Below are 20,971 nucleotides of genomic sequence, written 5' to 3'. Positions count from 1 at the left end.
GTTAATTGGAAATTTTGCCGCTGACTTTAAGGGAGCAAGATTTTGCCCTCTGAGCTATAGTACGTGGCCTTGGTGCAGCACAGATTGTCGCTGACCAGTGCGAAGGGCATCAGTGCTGTTCCTCCTGTGCTTCATGTTAAAGCTTAGGCCAATGGAGGTGTTGACTGGTGGGCTGATTGTTCTTTCTCCTGCCTCTCTCAGGTCATCACGCTGGAGGGCTGGGTGGACATCATGTACTTCGTCATGGATGCTCACTCCTTCTACAATTTCATCTACTTCATCCTTCTGATCATCGTGAGTGATCTCTCAGCCCACCCAGTGGGTAGCACGCCTTTCGCTCAGGCGTACGGGGAAGGACGTAGTCGTGTGAATGGGCAGAGGAGTGGGCAGGAAGGGTGTTGGATATAGCACTTAATCCAGGCTGGGAGAGGTGGTAACCAACTCGTTGGAGGACATGCAGATGAGTTTTACATACATTGAAACAACCCCATTTCTCCTTGTTAAAGGGGTGAAATATGTTGCGCAGGGGGTGAATTTCTGCTGTAGTTGTACATCTAGCTGTGTTTTGCTGGAGACATGAATGGAAGTAAGTATATGTTCCCCTGTTCTACACTGGGTCCCCCTCCTCCTGTTTGGTGGTACGTCACCCTCCTCATCCTTCTTCCTGCTTTGCAATAGACTCCTCCTCTTTGCCTTTTTATTTAAAAAAAATGTAAGTGAAACAGTACATGAATTTCGTGCCGCTGTAAGGTGTCGGCCTGCTCTAACTCCTTGGGTACATGGAGCCTGTCAAAGGCTCCACCCACAAGAAAACACCATCGCTTCTACTTCGATGAAAAATGTCAGACAGATGGTCCTGGAGGCTGGAGCCCTCAGTGCAGCACATGTGCTCAGTTGTTAGTTCAGCCTCAGTCCCAACCTGCTGAGGCCCATGTCTCTGGAGACTGCTCAGACTGCCAGCTGGGATGGCTTCTGTGTTGTGGATTTCTGTCCTGTTAGGCATGGACTAAGACCACCAAAATCACTGCACGTTGGCCACAAAACACCATTGTGCTCATTTGTAGTCGTTACCAACCAGTCCTGGGTTTGAACTGGTGACCTGGAAGTTAGTCTGTTTAGTCTATCACTAGTTCTCCAAGTGTTTCTGTTCCTAATTAGTGATAATTCCTCCTGCTCTGCAACAGCTCCTTGCGCTCTATGCATCCCAAAGGCAATGCAGAGCAAGGCATTGGTAGCCTGTGCTGTTGTGGATTACGAGGGACTGGGGAGAAGGCAAGACTGAGAAGTCATTGGTTGCTCTTTTTAATCCAAGTGGAATAGTGCCCATGATCTACACAACACAGAATCTAATGAAACCCAAGTTTGGAATAAAATATCAAATCCTTGGCTACAGACAGCTGATGCTCTTGAGTAACAATATCCCCATAAATCCGGTTAACAAAGATTTCACAAGCCACCCACACACTGCCAGAAGAAAAAGCCTCCTATCAAAAGGGCTCAGTGCTTTCATTCTAATGCAGCTAATTGTGATAATTACAAGCAGTGTCTGCTGAGACATAAAACAAAATACAAAACCAAACCAAAGAGGACCTCAGATATTTAAAAAAAAACAACAAAGTCTCTTAGTCAAAATAAACGTTCCCTCCTCTTTGATATATGACGTCATCCGTGGAGACCTGGCGTGGGAGGCACCACAGTGGGGATTCTGAGAGGCTGTCTCCTGCATGCCCCTGCAGGGCAGACAGGACAGGGGGCCGCCCGCCCTGTGAGTGAGTCAGTGTGAGATCTCTACTCTTTGCTGAAATATTAGCCCTTGCCTATGGTGTGTCAGTGTTAGGTGTGTCCAGCCTCCACTGCTGCAACATGTTCACACACGCCCACATCCATGGCCATCTCACCCCCACTTTTTGTGTCCTGCCACTGGCTGCCACCACCTCCTCCTCAATGAGCAGAAACTGCTGCTATTCTCACCTTTAAGCTCCTCCTCTGTATGGCCCTGCCTTACCTTGTGAATGTAATTTCTTCTTGCACGTCCACCCCACCATTTGCTCTGTCAATGACGCCAACCTCCATCGCCTGCTTTTCCCACAAGCACCGTCACACTGTCTCCTGTCCCCTCCCTTATGCTGGGGGAAAAACTCCCCAGCAGATTTCACAAAGCTGCCACTTCATCTTCTTTCAGATCCCTGCTTAAAACCCATCTCTGCTGTGATGCCTGCAAACCACCATGATCTGTCTTTGGCTAAACTAGTGACCATGTGCGATTCCTGAGAGCGCCCTTACAACTAACACACATGCACGTTGCTTTTTATTCACCCATCCACAATATCCTGTCTTAGATTTTGAGCAGTCTGGGGCAGAGACAAGCTGTGTTATTTGTTTGTTCAGTGTCTAGAAGAGCTGTGCGAACAACTGATTGCTTGGTTCAGTGGCCAAACCAAAAAACCGGGGGGGAAACATTATTCTAGTTGACCCAGAACAAAACTTTTCAATTTTTGTAGAGAAATGTAAATGTAGAAAAAAAATGTTTTGCGTCAAGTAAAACCCATTTGGTTCAACTCAAAATGAAATCTCTTGTTTTCAAAGCGTTTTAACTTTTTATACTTTTTTTTTCCAAAATAAAATTGAAGCAAATTTGAAATGCAAGTCATTTTGAATAGAAAAATCAAAATGTTTTGTTTCAACTATTTTTTTTCCCCAGCCAAAACCATTCAGCAAATTCGGCACAACTTTGCAAAATGTTTTGGTAGACCCAAATGTGCATTTATTTATTTATTTATTGGTGTGGGGGGGGAAACCTTTTGTCTGAAAAATGTTGGCCAGCTCTACTGACTAGAACAATGGGTTCTGATCCCTGTTTGGGGTCCTTTGTTTCCATTGTGGTAGCAGCTATCAATAGTCATCACACACATACCCCGCCACCCTCTCTCTTGGACTGATGGCATCTTCTGTTCTCCTTTAGGTGGGCTCCTTCTTCATGATCAACCTCTGCTTAGTAGTCATCGCCACCCAGTTCTCTGAGACTAAGCAGCGAGAGAGCCAGCTGATGAAAGAGCAGCGGGTCCGTTACCTATCCAATGCCAGTACGCTGGCCAGTTTTTCGGAGCCGGGTAGCTGCTATGATGAACTTCTCAAATATCTGGTTTATGTTGCCCGTAAGGCCAGCAAACAGGTGGTCAAAGGCTATAGAGAGGCAGGGTTCAAAATGGGTCTCCTCTCCAGCCCGAGGAATAAGAGTGGGGCCGAGAGGCAGCCATGCAAACATCGGCAGAGGAAAAGGTCATCAGTGCATCATCTGATTCACCATCACCACCACCACCACCACCACTACCACCTGGGTAATGGGAACCTGCGGGCACCACGCGCCAGCCCTGAGATCAGCGATGTGGAAACCAGCTCACTCCACAATGGCACCAAAAGGCTCATGCTCCCTCCCACAACATCTAATCCCCATGCTGCCCCCAATGCTGCTGCCAGCAACACAGAGTCCGTGCACAGCATCTACCATGCAGATTGCCACTTTGAGCCCATCCACTGCAGGTCATCCCTCCCTCAGCCTGGCTTGAGTTTACCAAGCCCAGAGGGGCTCCCCAAGAATGTGGTTGGCAGGAAGGTCTATCCCACCGTACACCCAAGCACCTCCCATGAGATGGTGAAAGAGAAAAACGTAGCAGATTCTACAGTGAACCCTGGAGCCAGCACGCTAACCAACCTTAATATCCCTCCTGGGCCGTACAGCACCATGCACAAGCTCCTGGAGACCCAGAGTACTGGTGAGTGCTGGAGCTGGGGGTCAGCCTTTGGTTGCATTCCAGAAATAAGACCTAAGTCCTAATTCTTTTTTCTTTCCGCTGAATCTTTCCAGGATTCTTTTCAGTCCACAGTATAGATACAGGAGCTGGCTTTCCAGGTAAGGCCAAGTCAGGATCTTCCCGCCCACAAAATGCATCCCGAGTTCAGAACCTGAGTGGAAGTCTCTGCTTCCCAGCTTTGCGCCAGCAAAGACCTAGGGCAATGGACTATCAGGAAATCTCTGTTTTTTTGTAAGAATCTGTCTTGCCTGGCTCTTCTCCCCAGTCCCATTGACCACCTCAAATCACAGCATTTCCTAATCAGACTAGAGCTGGGCCCAAGGCGCAAAGTGCAGATCTGGATCTGAACTTGCCCAAAGCGCAGGGGTGTTCTGGCCCATCTTTAGGCAAAACACTGCCCTCAGTGCAGGCTGTACTGCCCACTCTTTGGCGTTCGGTTTGGGTTTGGATAGCTGTCTCTCTAGGTGCTTATATTGCTCCCCATTACTGTAGTATCTGAGTGCCTCACAGATTGGAAAGACTCGATCCTCATAACGCGTCCGTGAGTATGGTTATCCCCATTTTACAGAGAGGGAACCGAGGCTCAGAGAGATTCCAGGCCTGATTTTTTCAGAGCTTCTGATCACCTACAACTCTAATTCAAGGCAATGACAACTGCCGAGGCTCAGCATGTTTGAAAATCAGGCCCTAAGTGACTTGCTCAGAATCTTGCCAGAAGTCTGCGGCAGAGCCAGAAACTGAACCGAGGTCTCCTGAATCCCAGGCTAAGACCGTCTCTGTACGACACTCCTTCCGCCTTTACATCCTGGGGTTTGGGAACATAGTCAAATCTTGTTCAAACTCTCTCAGCCTCTGGGGGCTGGAAGTCCTTCTAGGCGACGCTTTCTGGCATGTCCACTTTGTATCACAGTAAAAAAAACCCAAAAAAAGCAATGGCCTTTCGCTCTGTTTTAACCTTTCCAGTTCACCCTCCTGACTGGAACCTTGAGTGTGAAGTGGACATGATTTTCCAGCCATTCCAGAACCCGACAAGCGATTTGAGTTGGGCTCTGAAAATGGGCAAAGGTTTTGGGGCGAGGGCGGGAGAGCTTGGTTTTTATTTCACCTAACCTGGATGGTGATATTGTGGCTTTGTCAGGCATGCACTTGCAGATGTACCCTCCCATTCCGCTTGCAGGCAGCTCTGATAGGAGCATATCCTGCCTGTACTGTCAAGCGAAGGAACCCTCTGTCAGCTGGGAGCTGCCCTTGTGAGGAACGATTTGAGAATCATATGTTTAGGGGGAAGCTGGTAATTCTGAAGTATCAGCAAACAGCAGGAGTATGAAAGTAGCTCTCTGGCTGACTCACTGTCTCTAATTACAACGCCTAACGCTCCAGGTTCTGGAGGAGCTGATTACTCTCTGTTAGCACTAATAGCCAAAGGTATAATGAGGTGGTAAGGATCCCTTGGCTGGTGAATATGTCTCACTGTGGGCAGCAGAAAACCACTTAGTAGATAAAGGGAAGATACTTGGAGTTATAATGTTTCTGCATGACCCTCTTTAACCTGTTTGGGACATGCAGTATAAGGGTTGGGGGAATCTAAGCAACTGGGGTTTATAAGAGAATAATTCCTGACATAGGGAGATGCTCAGAACAGGTATCAGGCCTTGTTATTTATTTATTTGCTGTAATGCCCGCTATGCGCTTTCTAAACACTTCCAAAGGACAGTTCCTGATCTGGATCCTGCCGCCACAGATCAAGGATAAGAAAAGGAGAGTGGGTAGAGATGAGCGAATAACAGGTTTTTTTTTGGTTCCCTGACGATTCTGAAAAATCAATACGAAATTTCATTGCGGGTCCCATCAAAAACAAAACATTTCAACAGTTTTGGCGAACCAAAACGTTTAAAAAAAAGTTTGTTTTATTTTGTGTCAAACTAAATGTTTCATTCTCCCCACAATGAAATGTTTAATTTCAAAAGGGGGAACTATGCAAAAATGAGGGGGTTAGTTAAACAAAAATTAAAAGGTACAGTGACTAAAGTGAAATCCCTGAAAGCTGCATGGGCGCTTTTTAAAGACACCATAATAGAGGCCCAACTTCAATGTATACCCCAAATTAAGAAACACAGTAAAAGAACTAAAAAAGAGCCACCGTGGCTTAACAACAATGTAAAAGAAGCAGTGAGAGATAAAAAGACTTCCTTTAAAAAGTGGAAGTCAAATCCTAGTGAGGCAAATAGAAAGGCGCATAAACGCTGCCAAATTAAGTGCAAGAATGTAATAAGAAAAGCCGAAGAGGGTTTGAAGAACGGCTAGCCAAAAACTCCAAAGGTAATAACAAAATGTTTTTTAAGTACATCAGAAGCAGGAAGCCTGCTAAACAACCAGTGGGGCCCCTGGACGATCGAGATACAAAAGGAGTGCTTAAAGACGATAAAGTCATTGCGGAGAAACTAAATGGATTCTTTGTTTCAGTCTTCACGGCTGAGGATGTTAGGGAGATTCCCAAACCTGAGCTGGCTTTTGTAGGTGACAAATCTGAGGAACTGTCACAGATTGAAGTGTCACGAGAGGAGGTTTTGGAATTAATTGATAAACTTAACATTAACAAGTCACCGGGACCAGATGGCATTCACCCAAGGGTTCTGAAAGAACTCAAATGTGAAGTTGCGGAACTGTTAACTAAGGTTTGTAACCTGTCCTTTAAATCAGCTTCTGTACCCAATGACTGGAAGTTAGCTAATGTAACGCCAATATTTAAAAAGGGCTCTAGAGGTGATCCCGGCAATTACAGACCGGTAAGTCTAACGTCTGTACCAGGCAAATTAGTCGAAACAATAGTTAAGAATAAAATTGTCTGACACATAGAAAAACATAAACTGTTGAGCAATAGTCAACATGGTTTCTGTAAAGGGAAATCGTGTCTTACTAATCTATTAGAATTCTTTGAAGGGGTCAACAAACATGTGGACAAGGGGGATCCAGTGGACATAGTGTACTTAGATTTCCAGAAAGCCTTTGACAAGGTCCTCACCAAAGGCTCTTATGTAAATTAAGCTGCCATGGGATAAAAGGGAAGGTCCTTTCATGGATTGAGAACTGGTTAAAAGACAGGGAACAAAGGGTAGGAATTAATGGTAAATTCTCAGAATGGAGAGGGGTAACTAGTGGTGTTCCCCAAGGGTCAGTCCTAGGACCAATCCTATTCAACTTATTCATAAATGATCTGGAGAAAGGGGTAAACAGTGAGGTGGCAAAGTTTGCAGATGATACTAAACTGCTAAAGATAGTTAAGACCAAAGCAGACTGTGAAGAACTTCAAAAAGATCTCACAAAACTAAGTGATTGGGCAACAAAATGGCAAATGAAATTTAATGTGGATAAATGTAAAGTAATGCACATTGGAAAAAATAACCCCAACTATACATACGATATGATGGGGGCTAATTTAGCTACAAGAAGTCAGGAAAAAGATCTTGGAGTCACCGTGGATAGTTCTCTGAAAATGTCCACGCAGTGTGCAGAGGCGGTCAAAAAAGCAAACAGGATGTTAGGAATCATTAAAAAGGGGATAGAGAATAAGACTGAGAATATATTATTGCCCTTATATAAATCGATGGTACGCCCTCATCTCGAATACTGCGTACAGATGTGGTCTCCTCATCTCAAAAAAGATATACTGGCACTAGAAAAGGTTCAGAAAAGGGCAACTAAAATGATTAAGGGTTTGGAACGGGTCCCATATGAGGAGAGATTAAAGAGGCTAGGACTCTTCAGCTTGGAAAAGAGGAGACTAAGGGGGGATATGATAGAGGTATATAAAATCATGAGTGATGTGGAGAAAGTGGATAAGGAAAAGTTATTTACTTATTCCCATAATACAAGAACTAGGGGTCATCAAATGAAATTAATAGGCAGCAGGTTTAAAACAAATAAAAGGAAGTTCTTCTTCACACAGCGCACAGTCAACTTGTGGAACTCCTTACCTGAGGAGGTTGTGAAGGCTAGGACTATAACAGAGTTTAAAAGAGAACTGGATAAATTCATGGTGGTTAAGTCCATTAATGGCTATTAGCCAGGATGGGTAAGGAATGGTGTCCCTAGCCTCTGTCTGTCAGAGGGTGGAGATGGATAGCAGGAGAGAGATCACTTGATCATTGCCTGTTAGGTTCACTCCCTCTGGGGCACCTGGCATTGGCCACTGTCGGTAGACAGGATACTGGGCTAGATGGACCTTTGGTCTGACCCGGTACGGCCTTTTTTATGTTCTTATGTTCTTATGTTTCGTTTCAATTCCATGCCCAGTTTGGGCTTTTTTTTCAATAAATATGAAGAAAATTTCAAACTGAAAAGACCAAATGTTTCAACATTTTTGGAATTTTTGTTGTTGTTTTTTGACACAAACAACTGGGCAAAACTGATACGGATTCATGAAATGTTCCGGTGTCACTGATTTTGCATGTTTTGGCCGACAGATGCGGGTGGAACTGGAAATTAATAATATTGTTAGCGAGAAAGCAGAGTGCCGGTGGGATCTGGAAGAAGCTCTGAGCTTTTATGGATGCATAGGGTGCTGGCTTGTCCCCAGCCCACAAAGGACCCCTTGCCACACCCAGAGTCTCTTTTCCAGGCAGTTTTATTTCTCAAATATAGGCAAAAACCCCACAAACACAACTCCTCTGCCCAGCCAGGGCTATGGCTCCCAGGGGAGTTTCCCCTTTGCCTCTCTCAATTCCTCCTGCTTTAGGACCTATGGCAGGATTCTCCTGTGCTCTGTTCACTGAGCACTGCATCCCAGGGCTCTCTCTCGGAGACCCTTTCCCCCCAGCAGGTTCCCACTGCTCCCCTCCCAGGGGACAACAGCAGCCACTCCCAGGGAACTTCCTGCTGCTCCTGCTCCCACTACCCAGGTCTCCTGTCTGGCCTGTCTCCCTGGTCTCAGGCAGTATGCAGCGAGCGCTCTCTGCCCCTTTTCGGACTAACTCTCAGCCTGACTCGCCTTCTCTGATAGCCCAGCTGGGGATCAGCTGACTAGCCACAGCTGCCCTGGCCTTTTCCCTCTTAAAAGGCCAGTGCTGTGACAAGGAGCAAGAGACTATAACTTCTGTCGGGCCTTCATGCAGGCTTAGGGACCAAGCAGACTCCTGTTAGCCTGTATAAGGAGGAGCTAGACAGAGTGAGTCACATGGTAATAAAATGAATGAGTTCCCTTCATTTGAACCCTTAGCTTCCCTGATCCAGGGAACAGACTCCTCTTACCTCGGCTTATTTGTGTTTTAGGTGCCTGTCAAAGTTCTTGCAAGATTTCTAGCCAGTGTGGCAAACTGGACAGTGGTTCCTGCAACCCAGACAGCTGCCCCTACTGCATCAAGACTCTGGCTCGTGACCTGGAGCTCACGGACAATGAGACGGCGGACTCGGACAGCGAGGGAGTGTATGAATTCACCCAGGACGCCCACTACAGCGACCAGAGGGACCCTCAGCGAGGGAAAACCAGGGGCAGGAAAACCAGCCAAATCCTGGCTTTCTGGAAAGTGGTTTGTGAGACATTCCGGAAGATCGTGGACAGCAAGTACTTTGGCCGGGGGATCATGATTGCCATTCTGATCAACACCCTCAGCATGGGGATTGAGTACCACGAGCAGGTGAGCGGGGCCCATTCTGTGTTGTACAGAGGCTAGCTAGACACTCCCTGGAGGGAAAGGGCTCAGCATGGAGACTTCATTAGCACACTCTTCTCCTGCTCTCATAGGCATGCGGAGGGGATTTTTTTTTTTTACCATGAGCCGCGTGATTAGCCTTGACCCCTGCTTAGTTGCTTGCCAGGCCTGGCTATGTTTTTACCAATTGCTGTTCAATGGTGCTTCCTTTTTGCGTTAGTGAGTGTTGGAGCCCTGATTTGGTGAGGGGCATAGGGAGCCTTTTGCCTCTGTGTTGCTGGTTTTGAATTCAGCCCAGGCTGGTGGACATAAAAGCTGACCCCATGTGATGGCTGTTTGGGGGCCTACATGAAATGAAGCTGATGGGAATTAGGCCATGTCCCAGTGAGCAGGTGTCCTCATTGAAAAAAAACCCAAACCAATCCCCAAACCAGCACCCAATAATGCTCTTGTTGGCTGTCTCAGTAAGAGGCTGTGTATTTCATGGGCCACGGAGGCTGAACTACCTCCTATCCTTAGTGGTGGCTTCTCCCGGTCAGACCCATTGGCAGGACAGTATGGCAAATCTCAGTCTGCTTCTGCTGTAACTGGACTGTGCCTGCAGAGAGAACTCCGGGGCCTGTCGATCTGGCACCATTCATCTGTGCTTATCACGTTAGGTCTGGTACGCATATTGTCCCAATCTAATGCTTACTCCTAAACCTCTGCACTGATCAGGCCTGGTAGCGCTCCATTCCCATGGTGAATCTCTGCTTTGTGGGTAACTTCCACACAGGCATTGTAGCCCTGAGAGTCAGTGGCAGCTCCTCCTACCGAAAACCTCCCTAGGACATTCAGAACCGCTTGGATGGAAAGGGCAAGAGGCTTGTGGCCTGACTCTCATTTACAGTCAATATAAAGGGGCCTTACTGAAAGTGAACAACAGGCCCTTGGATTTGGGGATTTTAGTTCTCTTGCAGCATGCTCCACTTCCCTTTTTTAGATCATGACTTCGGCTCTTCCTCAGACCAATAGTGATGGAGGATCCGTACTACCGTATCTCACAGCAGTTTGGTGGCCTCAACCAACCTTCCTGGTGGATACATCACAAAAAACCCAGGGATGAGTCCAAGCCATAAAGTTCCAGTGCAGACGTCCCCCAAAGTCTGGAGTGCTTGGATCTGGGGCTTTGGATCAGGCCCATCCCAACTAGTACCCCTTGCTGGCAATCTCAACCAAGAGGCCAAAGGCTGAGCTAACTGGAGGTGCTCCCACTGGCAGGGCCATGCCCTGATGCTTGCATTGCTTGTGCTGTTCCTGTCCAGGGAACTAGCAGAGAGCCTCAGTTTTAGTCCAGCGCGGCAATCCCAGCAATGTTGCCCAGGGCCAACAGACTTTGGGGTTCACGCAGCAAGGGTCAGCGCCACTGCAGGCATGAAAGAAGGTTTTATTCCCACTTCCCTAGAGAAGTCGGCTCATAACGAATGCTCCTGTCTCTCCAATGGATGCTGTGGCAACTATCCTGTGAATCCAAAGTAGACTAATTTTGGAATCTCTAACCCATTGTCTCATACACCCTAGTCCCTGAGGGCAAGAGGCTTCTGTCCATGATACACATATCTAGTCCCCATAGCTAGTCTTTAAGAGGAGAAGATGCTGCCATGTTCTTCTCCTCTGGTACACTGAGGTCCCAGGTTTCAAAGGGATCTTCACTCAGTCTCTGGTTTTTCACCCCAAGTGATGTAGCTGCAAACAATGTAATGCCTAGTTTGGTGGGTGCATTGTATGTCACGTAGACATCTAAGCACCTGATATCACCTCTTCTGAAAATTGGGCCCTGATTGTATTACCCAGGGGCATGTGCACACAGGCCGGGCCGTTGGGTTATTGTGGGTGAGTTCTGTGTTGACTTTTGGTAGAAGAGCTTAGCTGTCTCTGTGCGTACGCCTGGTAAAACCCTAGTTACTGCAGGTCTCTCATTAGACAAGTTGCTGGAGGAATATACGGTAACCAACAGCCCTCCACTGATACAGGACTGAGAGATGTGTTCTGATAGCGAGGCCCTTTCCATTTATTCCTCTAACCAGTGATGCACAGGAAGTTTCCAGGACATCAGAACTGGGTAGAACAATTCCTGTCCTATGGCCAGTGTTTTCTGGGAACTCCCCTGCACTTTGAGCCTTTATTGTTTACTTTTCTCTTTTTCTGACATGTTTCTTATTTGGATAGTCACTTGCAGTTGGATGCAAAGGCATTTCTTCCATTGTTTATAGCTCCCCTTGTCAGCACGGTAGTTGGGAACTGAGCAGACATAATTCCAGATTCCAGTGTCCTCCTGTGGTATTAACGCGTCAGTGACTAAACATTAGGAAGACTCAGACCCACTCAGTGTACTAAATGTGTCCCTTCAAACCAGCACATTCTTTCTGAAGTCTTAATACAATATGGCTGGCTAAGCTTTGTTTTCAGTATGTATTAAATGGAGATGCACTCTGCAGTCCTACAGGTAGGATTAGTCTCATGCTGTTTCACCTTCAATTGGTGACCTACTGGAATATTTCTGTACCGCTGGGAGAGAAAGTGTCTGATGGTGTTGGAAATTCGTCATTCTTTTATTAATATCTGGGGATTGTTTCTTAAAAGCCTGAGGGGAAAAATAAAGAAGAGGATGGAAAGTTCCTATTTCCCATTTTGATAGATGAACATAAGAACGGCCATACTGGGTCAGACCAATGGTCCATCTACCCCAGTATCTTGTCTTCTGACAGTGGCCAATGCCAGGTGCTTCAGAGGGAATGGACAACAGGTAATCATCAAGTGATCCATCCCCTGTTGCCCATTCCCAGCTTCGGGCAAACGGAGGCTAGGGACACCATCCCTGTCCATCCTCTAATAGCCATTGATGGACCTATCCGCCATGAACTTATCTAGTTGTTTTTTGAACCCCATTATAGTCTTGGCCTTCACAACATCCTCTGGCAAAGAGTTCTACAGCTTGACTATGCGTTGTGTGAAGAAATACTTCCCTTTGTTTGTTTCAAACCTGCTGCCTATTAATTTCATTTGGTGACCCCTAGTTCTTGTGTTATGAGAAGGAATAAAGAACACTTCCTTATTTACTTTCTCTGCACCAGTCATGATTTTATAGACCTCTATTATATCCCCCCTTAGTTGTCTCTTTTCCAAGCTGAAAAATCCCAGTTTTATTAATCTCTCCTATGGAAGCAGTTCCATACCTCTAATCATTTTTGTTGCCCTTTTTTGAACCTTTTGCAATTAAAGATAGAGACAGAAATGTTGTCTATATAGAAATCTATTATTTTGGCCTTATTCCATTGGAAACAGCTAAGGGCTGACTCACCAAGTTCGGTGCCCATGGTAAGTTGCACCTTTAAAATGTGCCCATGCAAGTGCAGTTTTTGTGTGTGCCACAGAGTGCCTGCACAAATTTGGCACCCTCCTCTGGAACGTTTCCCTCTCTGAAGCTCTTCCGGTACCTTGAATGTGCCGTTTTATTTTTAGTGCTGCTGGAGATGCTGCTTAATCCAAACAATAGATCCCTGGCCCTGAGGAAAGGAAGAGCCCAGGAAAGCTACTTCTGTTATAGCAGCACACGAGAAGCTCCTGTAGACTCATCCTCACTGAAACTATGTTGGACCAAAAGCAGCATGGAAACGCCGTGTACTCTGAGACCTCATTCAAGCAAGACCACCACTGCTCTTTTACACCTTTAGAGGAAGTGCAAGCATCATCCGGGGAGGGCTGCCAGTTTGTTCCTTCCCATATCTGCCCCCGGGAGATCCCAGCCATTCATCCCTCCTTTCCTTTGTCCCATTAAAAACAGTTGACATTCCCAGCACCAGTGTTGTGACCCTGAGGAGCTACCATTGTCAAAGGACACCACAGGGGAGCATGAACAGCCCTATGGGCTCTGAGACAATGTTGAAAACACCATAGGCTGGTAGATGGGGCCCAAAGGATTATGAGGGGAAAGAGGTGGTAAATTATGGGTAATGAGATGAAGTTGGTAGATAAGGGAGGGACCCCAGGGGCTGTGAGTGGAAGATTCTTTAGATGACTTTTTGAAACTACTTCTATTCCCATTTCCTTTCTTCCAGGCACTTGGTATGAATAGTGAATCATGTTTTTATTAGTTCATCCGATTAAAGTGGTGGCAGAGAGCAAAGAGGTGTTTTTCTGTAAACTCAGGAGGCTTATACACTGCAGTTTCATAATCTGACAGTTATGAGACTGGGAATTAGGACAGAGAAATGCTGGCCCAGGTCTTTCTGCAGAGATTATAAACAGTGAAACATGTGATTTTTCTTTTACAAAGTGAGATTTACAGCCTTCGCCTGAAAGTGCAAGTGATCGACCTCACCAAATTTATCTTCATTGGCTGATTGTTTGAAAAGAAATGAGGGGGCTTTAAGAGTACTTGACTTTATGAGTTTCTATATTAAGCTCGCTTGCTTATTTAATGAATATTTATGGCATGGGCTTTTCACACATCCAGTCCTGGGTGAGCCAGGCTATATTAGGCTAAATTCTCTCAGGACATATTTTATGGTGCTGCCTCAAAAGAATGGCACTTAGGGGAGGGGGAACGGACACACTAATTACCAGGATTACTAGAGCGAGAGGATGGCCCAGGGGTTAGGGCACTGATTTGGGACTTGGAAGGTCCTATTCTGCCTCAGAAATCCCAGGCGACCTTCAGCAAGTGAGTTACAAAGGATGCATTGACATTTGAGCTGGGCTGTGTGATTCCCAGCTTGCACAGACACACCCGTGCTAGCTGTGCCCACAGGTACGTACTCGGGTGGCTAACCCAACCCACCACCTGTGCTGCCGCGGGGATGTGGCTATTTTTAGGCACTAGCGCAAGCAGAGCTAGCATGGCTATGTCTATGGGAACTGGGAAACACACCTCAGATGTAGACATACCCGTAGTCTTTCGGTGCTTCGCTTCCCCGTCGGTAAAATGAGGCTATTCCAATACTGAGCTGCTTTAAAAATCTGTTTTGCTGAATCAGTTTTAAAATGAAATAGAAAATTTCCCCAGTGTAAACAGGCCCTTAGACTGTCACTCACCAACTTGCATTTTCCCCCTGCACATTACCTCTGAATTTGTACTCCCCCCCCCCCATCTCTGTGAGTGAATAGGAATCTAAGCTAGTGTCATTTGAAGGTCAGGGGACCAGAAAAGAGGAGAATTACAAAGAAACCAACGTGAGGATGTAATTTAAAGTGGCCTGCACCCTACTTTTACTCATGCCATCACACAGCTCCACAGCCTGTAAATTGTAACTAAGACTCCCTTACACTCTGTGTGGTAGGTGGTGTAAGGAACAATAGGGAGTTGAGCTGAGATTAAGGGAACCAAGTTACTGTGCACATGTAATGCACCACAGAGCAGAGAAAGGAGTCCAGGAGTTCTAAATCCAAGGCCTCCCCATTTGCTAACCACTTCAACGGACCTTGTAAGTTTAGCTAGTGCTGGGGGAGGTGGGTGTTACATTTTAAAATATGTTAGTGTTTTGTGCTTAAGAACCTAGGCTTTCAGTAATGTCTTTTTCTGAAATGACCCATCTGAGTGATTCACTGATTTCCCCCAACTACTTCACATCAAATCACGCTTCAGCTCAGCCACTTGGAGTTCCGGCCTCTGCACTGGCATGAGGGTCAGCTTAGGACCTGGATGTTTTTAACTACATGCATATTCCCATTTTAGAAGGTCCCATTCCCCAACCGCCTTCAGGACTGTAGCTGTGGTTCTTGCATACTAGATATAGTATGAAAGTACAAGATATAGTATGAAGAAATTAAGGCGTGTTTAGGATCACATAACACTGTCCGGCAGCTGCGCTGGGCAGGCTTGGGACCTTTTACAGATTGCTGAGTATTCTGATATGACTGGCAAATTGATTGTTTTTCCATGGAGGAGTTCAACACCTATACTGGAAAGGAAACAGACCTGTATAGAAAGTGGCAATGTGCACTTCAATGCTCTGAATCTGTAGGAACTTTAAAGAATGAATGAGTTCATAGAAAGCCTTTATGGCCTGAGGCACTCAAACCTAAGTAGTATATGTATGTGCATGCCAGTGAATGTATTCAGCAGCAGTACTGGATAGGGGTGGGTGTGTTTCAGGAGATTCAGCCAGCAATAGGCAGGTAATGTAGCGTATGTTTTCATGTATTCTGCTGGTTGTATTTTTATTATTTGTTTGTAGCCACATTGTACTAGAACTGTGAAATGTTTGGGCCAAAACTTTTTTTTTTAATCAAAAAATGCAAATTCAGGTCAGCCAAACCATTTCCTGAATTCATGTCAAATTTGCTGAATTATTTCAGTGGGGGAAAAAAAACCAATGTTTTGGTGGGGGGAAAAGTCAGAAAGTTTCATTTCAACATTTGGAAATGAAACCTTTTGATTGGCAATGACCTTTAATTTTGAAATTGAATTCAATTTTATTAAGTTAAAAAAACTTGAAACGGAAACATTTCAACCCGAAAATATTTTTTTTCCAATTTTTCTGGTATGGCCAGTGAATTGAAAAATCAATTATTCGCACAGCTGTCCACTGTCCAGTCCCTGCCCCAAAGAACATACAGTCTAAATAGACAAGCGTGGGAAGGGAAACCAAGGTTCAGGGAAGTGAAATGACTTACTGGCTGTCATGCACTAGATCAGTGGCACAGCTGGGACTAGAATGCTGGTCTCATGCATCCTAAGCCACCACTGCATCCACTGGACCACACGGCCTCTCAGGTGTAGATATGCACATGTACTGGTGTATGTATGGGTGTGTTGTATTTAGGTAACAGTAGATACCTGTTTGGTATCTGACTGTGTATTCAGCCATCAGTAAGCATGTTTGATATAGGAATCATGTAGTGTGTGTACGTATTCAGCTAGCAATTTGTGTTTAGCATTATATGTGTCTATTCAGCTTGCAGTATGTGTATATTCTGCGTGGGCGTGAGGACGTGTGTCTGGGTATACGTGTAATGTGGCCAACACTTGTGTATATATATATGTGCGTGTCCCACACTTCGTTTTCTCATCTCTGTAACATAATTAGATGTCAGGATGCTGGGTGACAGCAAACAAGGAAAGGCTTTTTTTCAGGGAGGATCCTGACAAATCACTAGATTGTCAAGATGAGCGCTAGTTAAAGCTGCTTTTGCTCTTTCTCCTGTTTGTTAAGCTTGTTAGTGTTCCAGCCAACATTAAAATCTGAAATCTCAGCAAAATGGTCTTTCAGGAAGCTAACCTGCTCCATGAAAGGAAAGGGCTGTCAGTTACCTGCGGGCGCAACATGATGTACGATTCAGTCCTTACCAGGCTCACCAAGTGTGGAGGAACAGAAATGCTGGGTGCTCACGGGGATGAAAGGGACTTGTGACCACTTTAAGGACTTGCTGGCTATTCCTCATGGGGAAATTTGAATAACCTTCAGCTCTCTAGACTCGTGTTAACAGTTTCAGTGCACTAAGGGAACTATGAGTGCTGAATGCCCAGGATCACACAGTGAGTATTTACAGTGCATCAGCACTGTATATTAACCTGGTTAAAGAGAATCTGCACCACTGCAATCACAGTGAGGCTTTCACATATCAAATCAGGATATGTAATGTATGATCCTCTGCCTCCGTGAGGGACAAGACCCCTGATTTGAAAAGAGGGCCCCTGATATGCTGGGAATAAATCAATCTGAAGATCCAGTGATCACAGACTGAGCTAAAAGAACCATTGGGAGGCCCCGTGGGGACCCAATGACTAAGGCTACGGTTTTGTCACGGAGGTCGCAGAAGTCACAGAATCCGTGCCTTCCAAAGACCTCTGTGACTTCAGCCCTGGCGGCTGGGAGCTGCAGGGTCCCACCACCTCCCGCAGCGGCAGGGAGCTGTGAGGTACCCCTGCCGCCTGAGGCAGCCGGCCCCCAAGCTCCCAGCCACCATGAGCAGGGGGGTACCCCGCCACTCCCAGCCGCCACGAATAGCGAGGTTACCACTCCACTCCCAGCTGCCGCTGCAGGTGTGTGTGGGGGGAATATCCCGCAGCTCCCAGCCACTGTGGGGGACAGAGGGATCCCCACAGCTCCCCACCAGCTGTGCCGGCAGGGGGACTCCCACAGCTCCCCGGCACTGGGGAAGGGGAAGGGGGACCCTGCAGCTTCCCTCTGCCGCTGGTGGCAGGGGGATCCTGGAGTTCTGAGTCCCACTGGTGGTCAGGGCCCCAGAGCTCCCAGCCACCCTACAGCTGCCCAGTCCCTTCCCATTTTATCATGGATATTTTTAGTAAAAGTCAGAGACGGGTCACAAGCTTTGGTGAATTTTTCTTTATTGCCCGTGACCTGCCCCTGACTTTTACTAAAAATATCCATGACAAAAACTTAGCCTTGCCGATGACACATCCTGGTGACACATCAAGTTGGATGTGTGAGGCAGAGACTCTTATTGCAAACCACATGGCTGTGGAAAGACACTGTGTAAAAACAGCCAAATGCCCATTTAGCCAGGCTTGAGCCCAAATGACGAAGCAGAGAGAAGGCAGCCTGCGGATGATTAAACCATTCCCAGTCCCAAATTGCAAAGTGGAAGGAGCAGCCTGCAACCATGTCGGGTCAATGGTAGCAGTAATAGTTAGACTTCACAGGAGTGCTTTACGGGCTCAATTTAAAACCCACTGAAGGTGAGGGGAGTCTTCCGATTGATTTTATTAGGCTGTGGATCAGGCCCCAAAAAAGCAAATTGAGGCAAATTGCCTTTTTTTAAGTCCCTAGATTTTTACTGAGAATTTATTAAAACAAATGAGAAGTAAAAGGAAGAGACCAATAGAAATGCAGGTAAAAATCATTAGCTCCTGATAGAGAATTACAACTGTGATCGAGGCACTTTAAATATGTGCTGAAATTGTTCTGTTCACTGTTGAACCAGTTGAATCATTTGCCTTTTGGAAGCACAGATTCTGCAATGATCCAGGTTCACATGGCCAGCATTGTTCTTTTGCTTTGCAAAGGCGTGTCCTGCTCAAACATGCTGTTAGAACAGAGTATTTCTTTGGGGTTTTTTCCCCCAGTTCTGGCCATAAGCCAGACCATGTTGTCTGGCTGCTTCTCTTTTAAAGTCTTCCCTTGAAATGAAATGTCCAAGCCTCATGTAAGGCCTGATGCTGAACTATTTCTTCTAAACAGAGGGTGGAATTTAGCAAGGGCTTCCTTAAGGTGGAGTTTTTTATAACCTAGATTGCATTGAACTGCCTGAATGTTCTGATTTTCCTTGTCTGAGCTCACATCATATGAATTACACTCAGCGTATTCATTTGTTTAAGTAGTTCTTGAATTCCAGCTGCCATCTTTTGTTGGGTTTTACTGTTGATAATGTAACAAACTGGAGGCAGGTCTGGATTAAGAAGTTCCAATCTGAACTTTCCAAAATTCCAGTTTGCTCAGATCTGGGGCTTGGATCTGGCTCATTATAGTCGCTATGGATCCAGAAGTTCAGGTGTGTCCTGATCAGAGAAGGAGAAGTTGGTTCAGGACCATCAATCATCTTTGTGAATTTCTTAAAGACAAATCAGACCAATTATAAGGGTGAATCTTTGGGACAGGGTCTCAGGATAGAAACATATAGTATAGGGTAAGTGATTGTTCAGGAGGTGAGAGAAGGAGGCAATTGACAGCAATTTAAACAGGAACATTCCAAATGGAGCATTATCAGCTGTAGCAAGATGTTATCTGAATCCACAAAATAGCAGCATCACAAAACAGAAGCTGATGTGCAAACTCAATCTGCAGAAGGCAAAAGTAATCTTTCCAGGTGCTGCGTAAGCTCATTTTAGTGTCTAGAGCTTAATTCTTAGTGCATCAAGCTGCAGGGGCCTTGAGTAGGAAACTATACAAATGATGTAATGTTGTCACTAGTAATGTTACAATCTAATAACCTCTGCAGCATGAAAGTATCAGCCATCTGTGCCAAGGTGTTTTAGGAAAACTCGCTGACAAAATGGATTAAAGGGTCTCTTTATTTATGTAAATAATCAAGATCAGGAGAAAATTCTGTGTAAGACTGAAACATTCCTAATCAACATTATGGAGTGTAACGTCTGTGCAGATTGTAATCGGGGGATTAAGGGTCTCCGCCACTGCAGTAATATGAGAGAAGTTAGTGACTTTGGAGGAACCATTGCAGTGATTGTGTTAGAGATTCAGGCCTGTTACACCCATGACCCAAATACAGCCTTCTACACAGTATCTAAGAACTTCTGCTTCTGTCTGAATTCAGAGTAGAAGTAAGGAGGTGGGGCAATGGAGGAAAATGTTACATATATTGAACCTCAGGTATTGTCAGGATTTGCTTTGAGTCTTGGGGAAATGTTCAATTAATTGAAGTTATAAAGTGCCGTTCACAGGTGAGCTGGCCCTTTAAGGGAGGGAGTCTTAGTCCTGCTTGTGATTAATTAGCTGCCTCACAGGTGATGGGTCTGATACTTTTTATTGATACTTAGGCAACCATTGCAGCACAGGGAGGAGAATAGGGTTATAAGGAATAGCCAGCATAGATTTGCAAAGAACAAATCATGCCAAACCAACCTAATTTCCTTCATCAGGGATACTGGCCTAGTGGAAGGGGGGAAGCAGTAGATGTTATACATTTTGATTTTAGTAAGGCTTTTGACACAGTCCCACATGACATTCTCGTAAGCAAACTAGGGAAATGTGGTCTAGATGAAATTAATATAATGTGGGTGCACAACTGGTTGAAAGCCCATACTCAGAGTAGTTGGTAGTTTGCTGTCAAACTGCAAGGGCGTATTTAGTGAGCTACCACAGGGGTCAGTCCTGGATCCAGTACTAGTCAATATTTTCGTTAGTGACTTGGATAATGGAGCAGAGAGTGCGTTTATAACAATTGTGGATCACATCAAGCTGGGAGGGGTTGCAAGCACTTTGGAGGACAGGATTAGAATTCAAAAGGACCTTGACAAATTGGTCTGAAATCAACAAGACACAATTCAATAAACACAAGTGCAAATTACTTCAGATGCACAACTATAAAATGGGAACTAACTGGCTAGATCAGTGGTTCCCAAACTTGTTCCGCCGCTTGTGCAGGGAAAGCCCCTGGCAGGCCGGGCCGGTTTGTTTACCTGCCGCGTCCGCAGGTTCAGCCGATCGCGGCTCCCAGTGGCCGCAGTTTGCTGCTCCAGGCCAATGGGAGCTGCTGAAGCGGCGCGGGCCAAGGGACGTACTGGCCGCCACTTCCAGCAGCTCCCATTGGCCTGGGCTGGATAATAGTGCTGCAGAAAAGGATCTGGGGTTATAGTGGATCACAAATTGAATGAGTCAACAACATGATGCAGTTGCAAAAAAGGCAAATATCATCCTGGGGTGTATTAGTAAGAGTGTCTATGTAAGACACAGGAGGTAACTGCCTGCTTTACTCAGCACTGGTGAGGTGTCAGTTGGAGTATAGTGTCCAATTCTGCGTGACACACTTTAGAAAAGATGTGGATAAACTGGA

The 20,971-nt window shown here is 45.8% G+C and overlaps 1 protein-coding gene across 4 annotated transcripts in view; it reads left to right on the top strand.

The window, feature by feature from the left end:
- The window catches only part of CACNA1G (calcium voltage-gated channel subunit alpha1 G), a 281,389-nt gene that overhangs the window by 150,904 nt on the left and 109,514 nt on the right, over nt 1-20,971 (top strand). For all 4 annotated transcript variants that reach the window (XM_024204320.3, XM_024204317.3, XM_024204319.3 and 1 more), the window contains exons 7-9: nt 202-294; nt 2,963-3,773; nt 9,081-9,445. In XM_024204320.3, the coding sequence (XP_024060088.1) occupies nt 202-294; nt 2,963-3,773; nt 9,081-9,445 (1,269 nt within the window). The remainder of the gene's footprint in view (nt 1-201; nt 295-2,962; nt 3,774-9,080; nt 9,446-20,971) is intronic.

The sequence above is a fragment of the Terrapene carolina genome, unplaced genomic scaffold (genome assembly GCF_002925995.2).
Source record: "Terrapene carolina triunguis isolate 2854851 unplaced genomic scaffold, T_m_triunguis-2.0 Scaffold192, whole genome shotgun sequence".
NCBI classification, from domain to species: domain Eukaryota; kingdom Metazoa; phylum Chordata; order Testudines; family Emydidae; genus Terrapene; species Terrapene triunguis.
The sequence above is the reverse complement of the archived record's forward strand: the minus strand, read 5'-3'. Positions and strand labels throughout refer to the sequence as shown.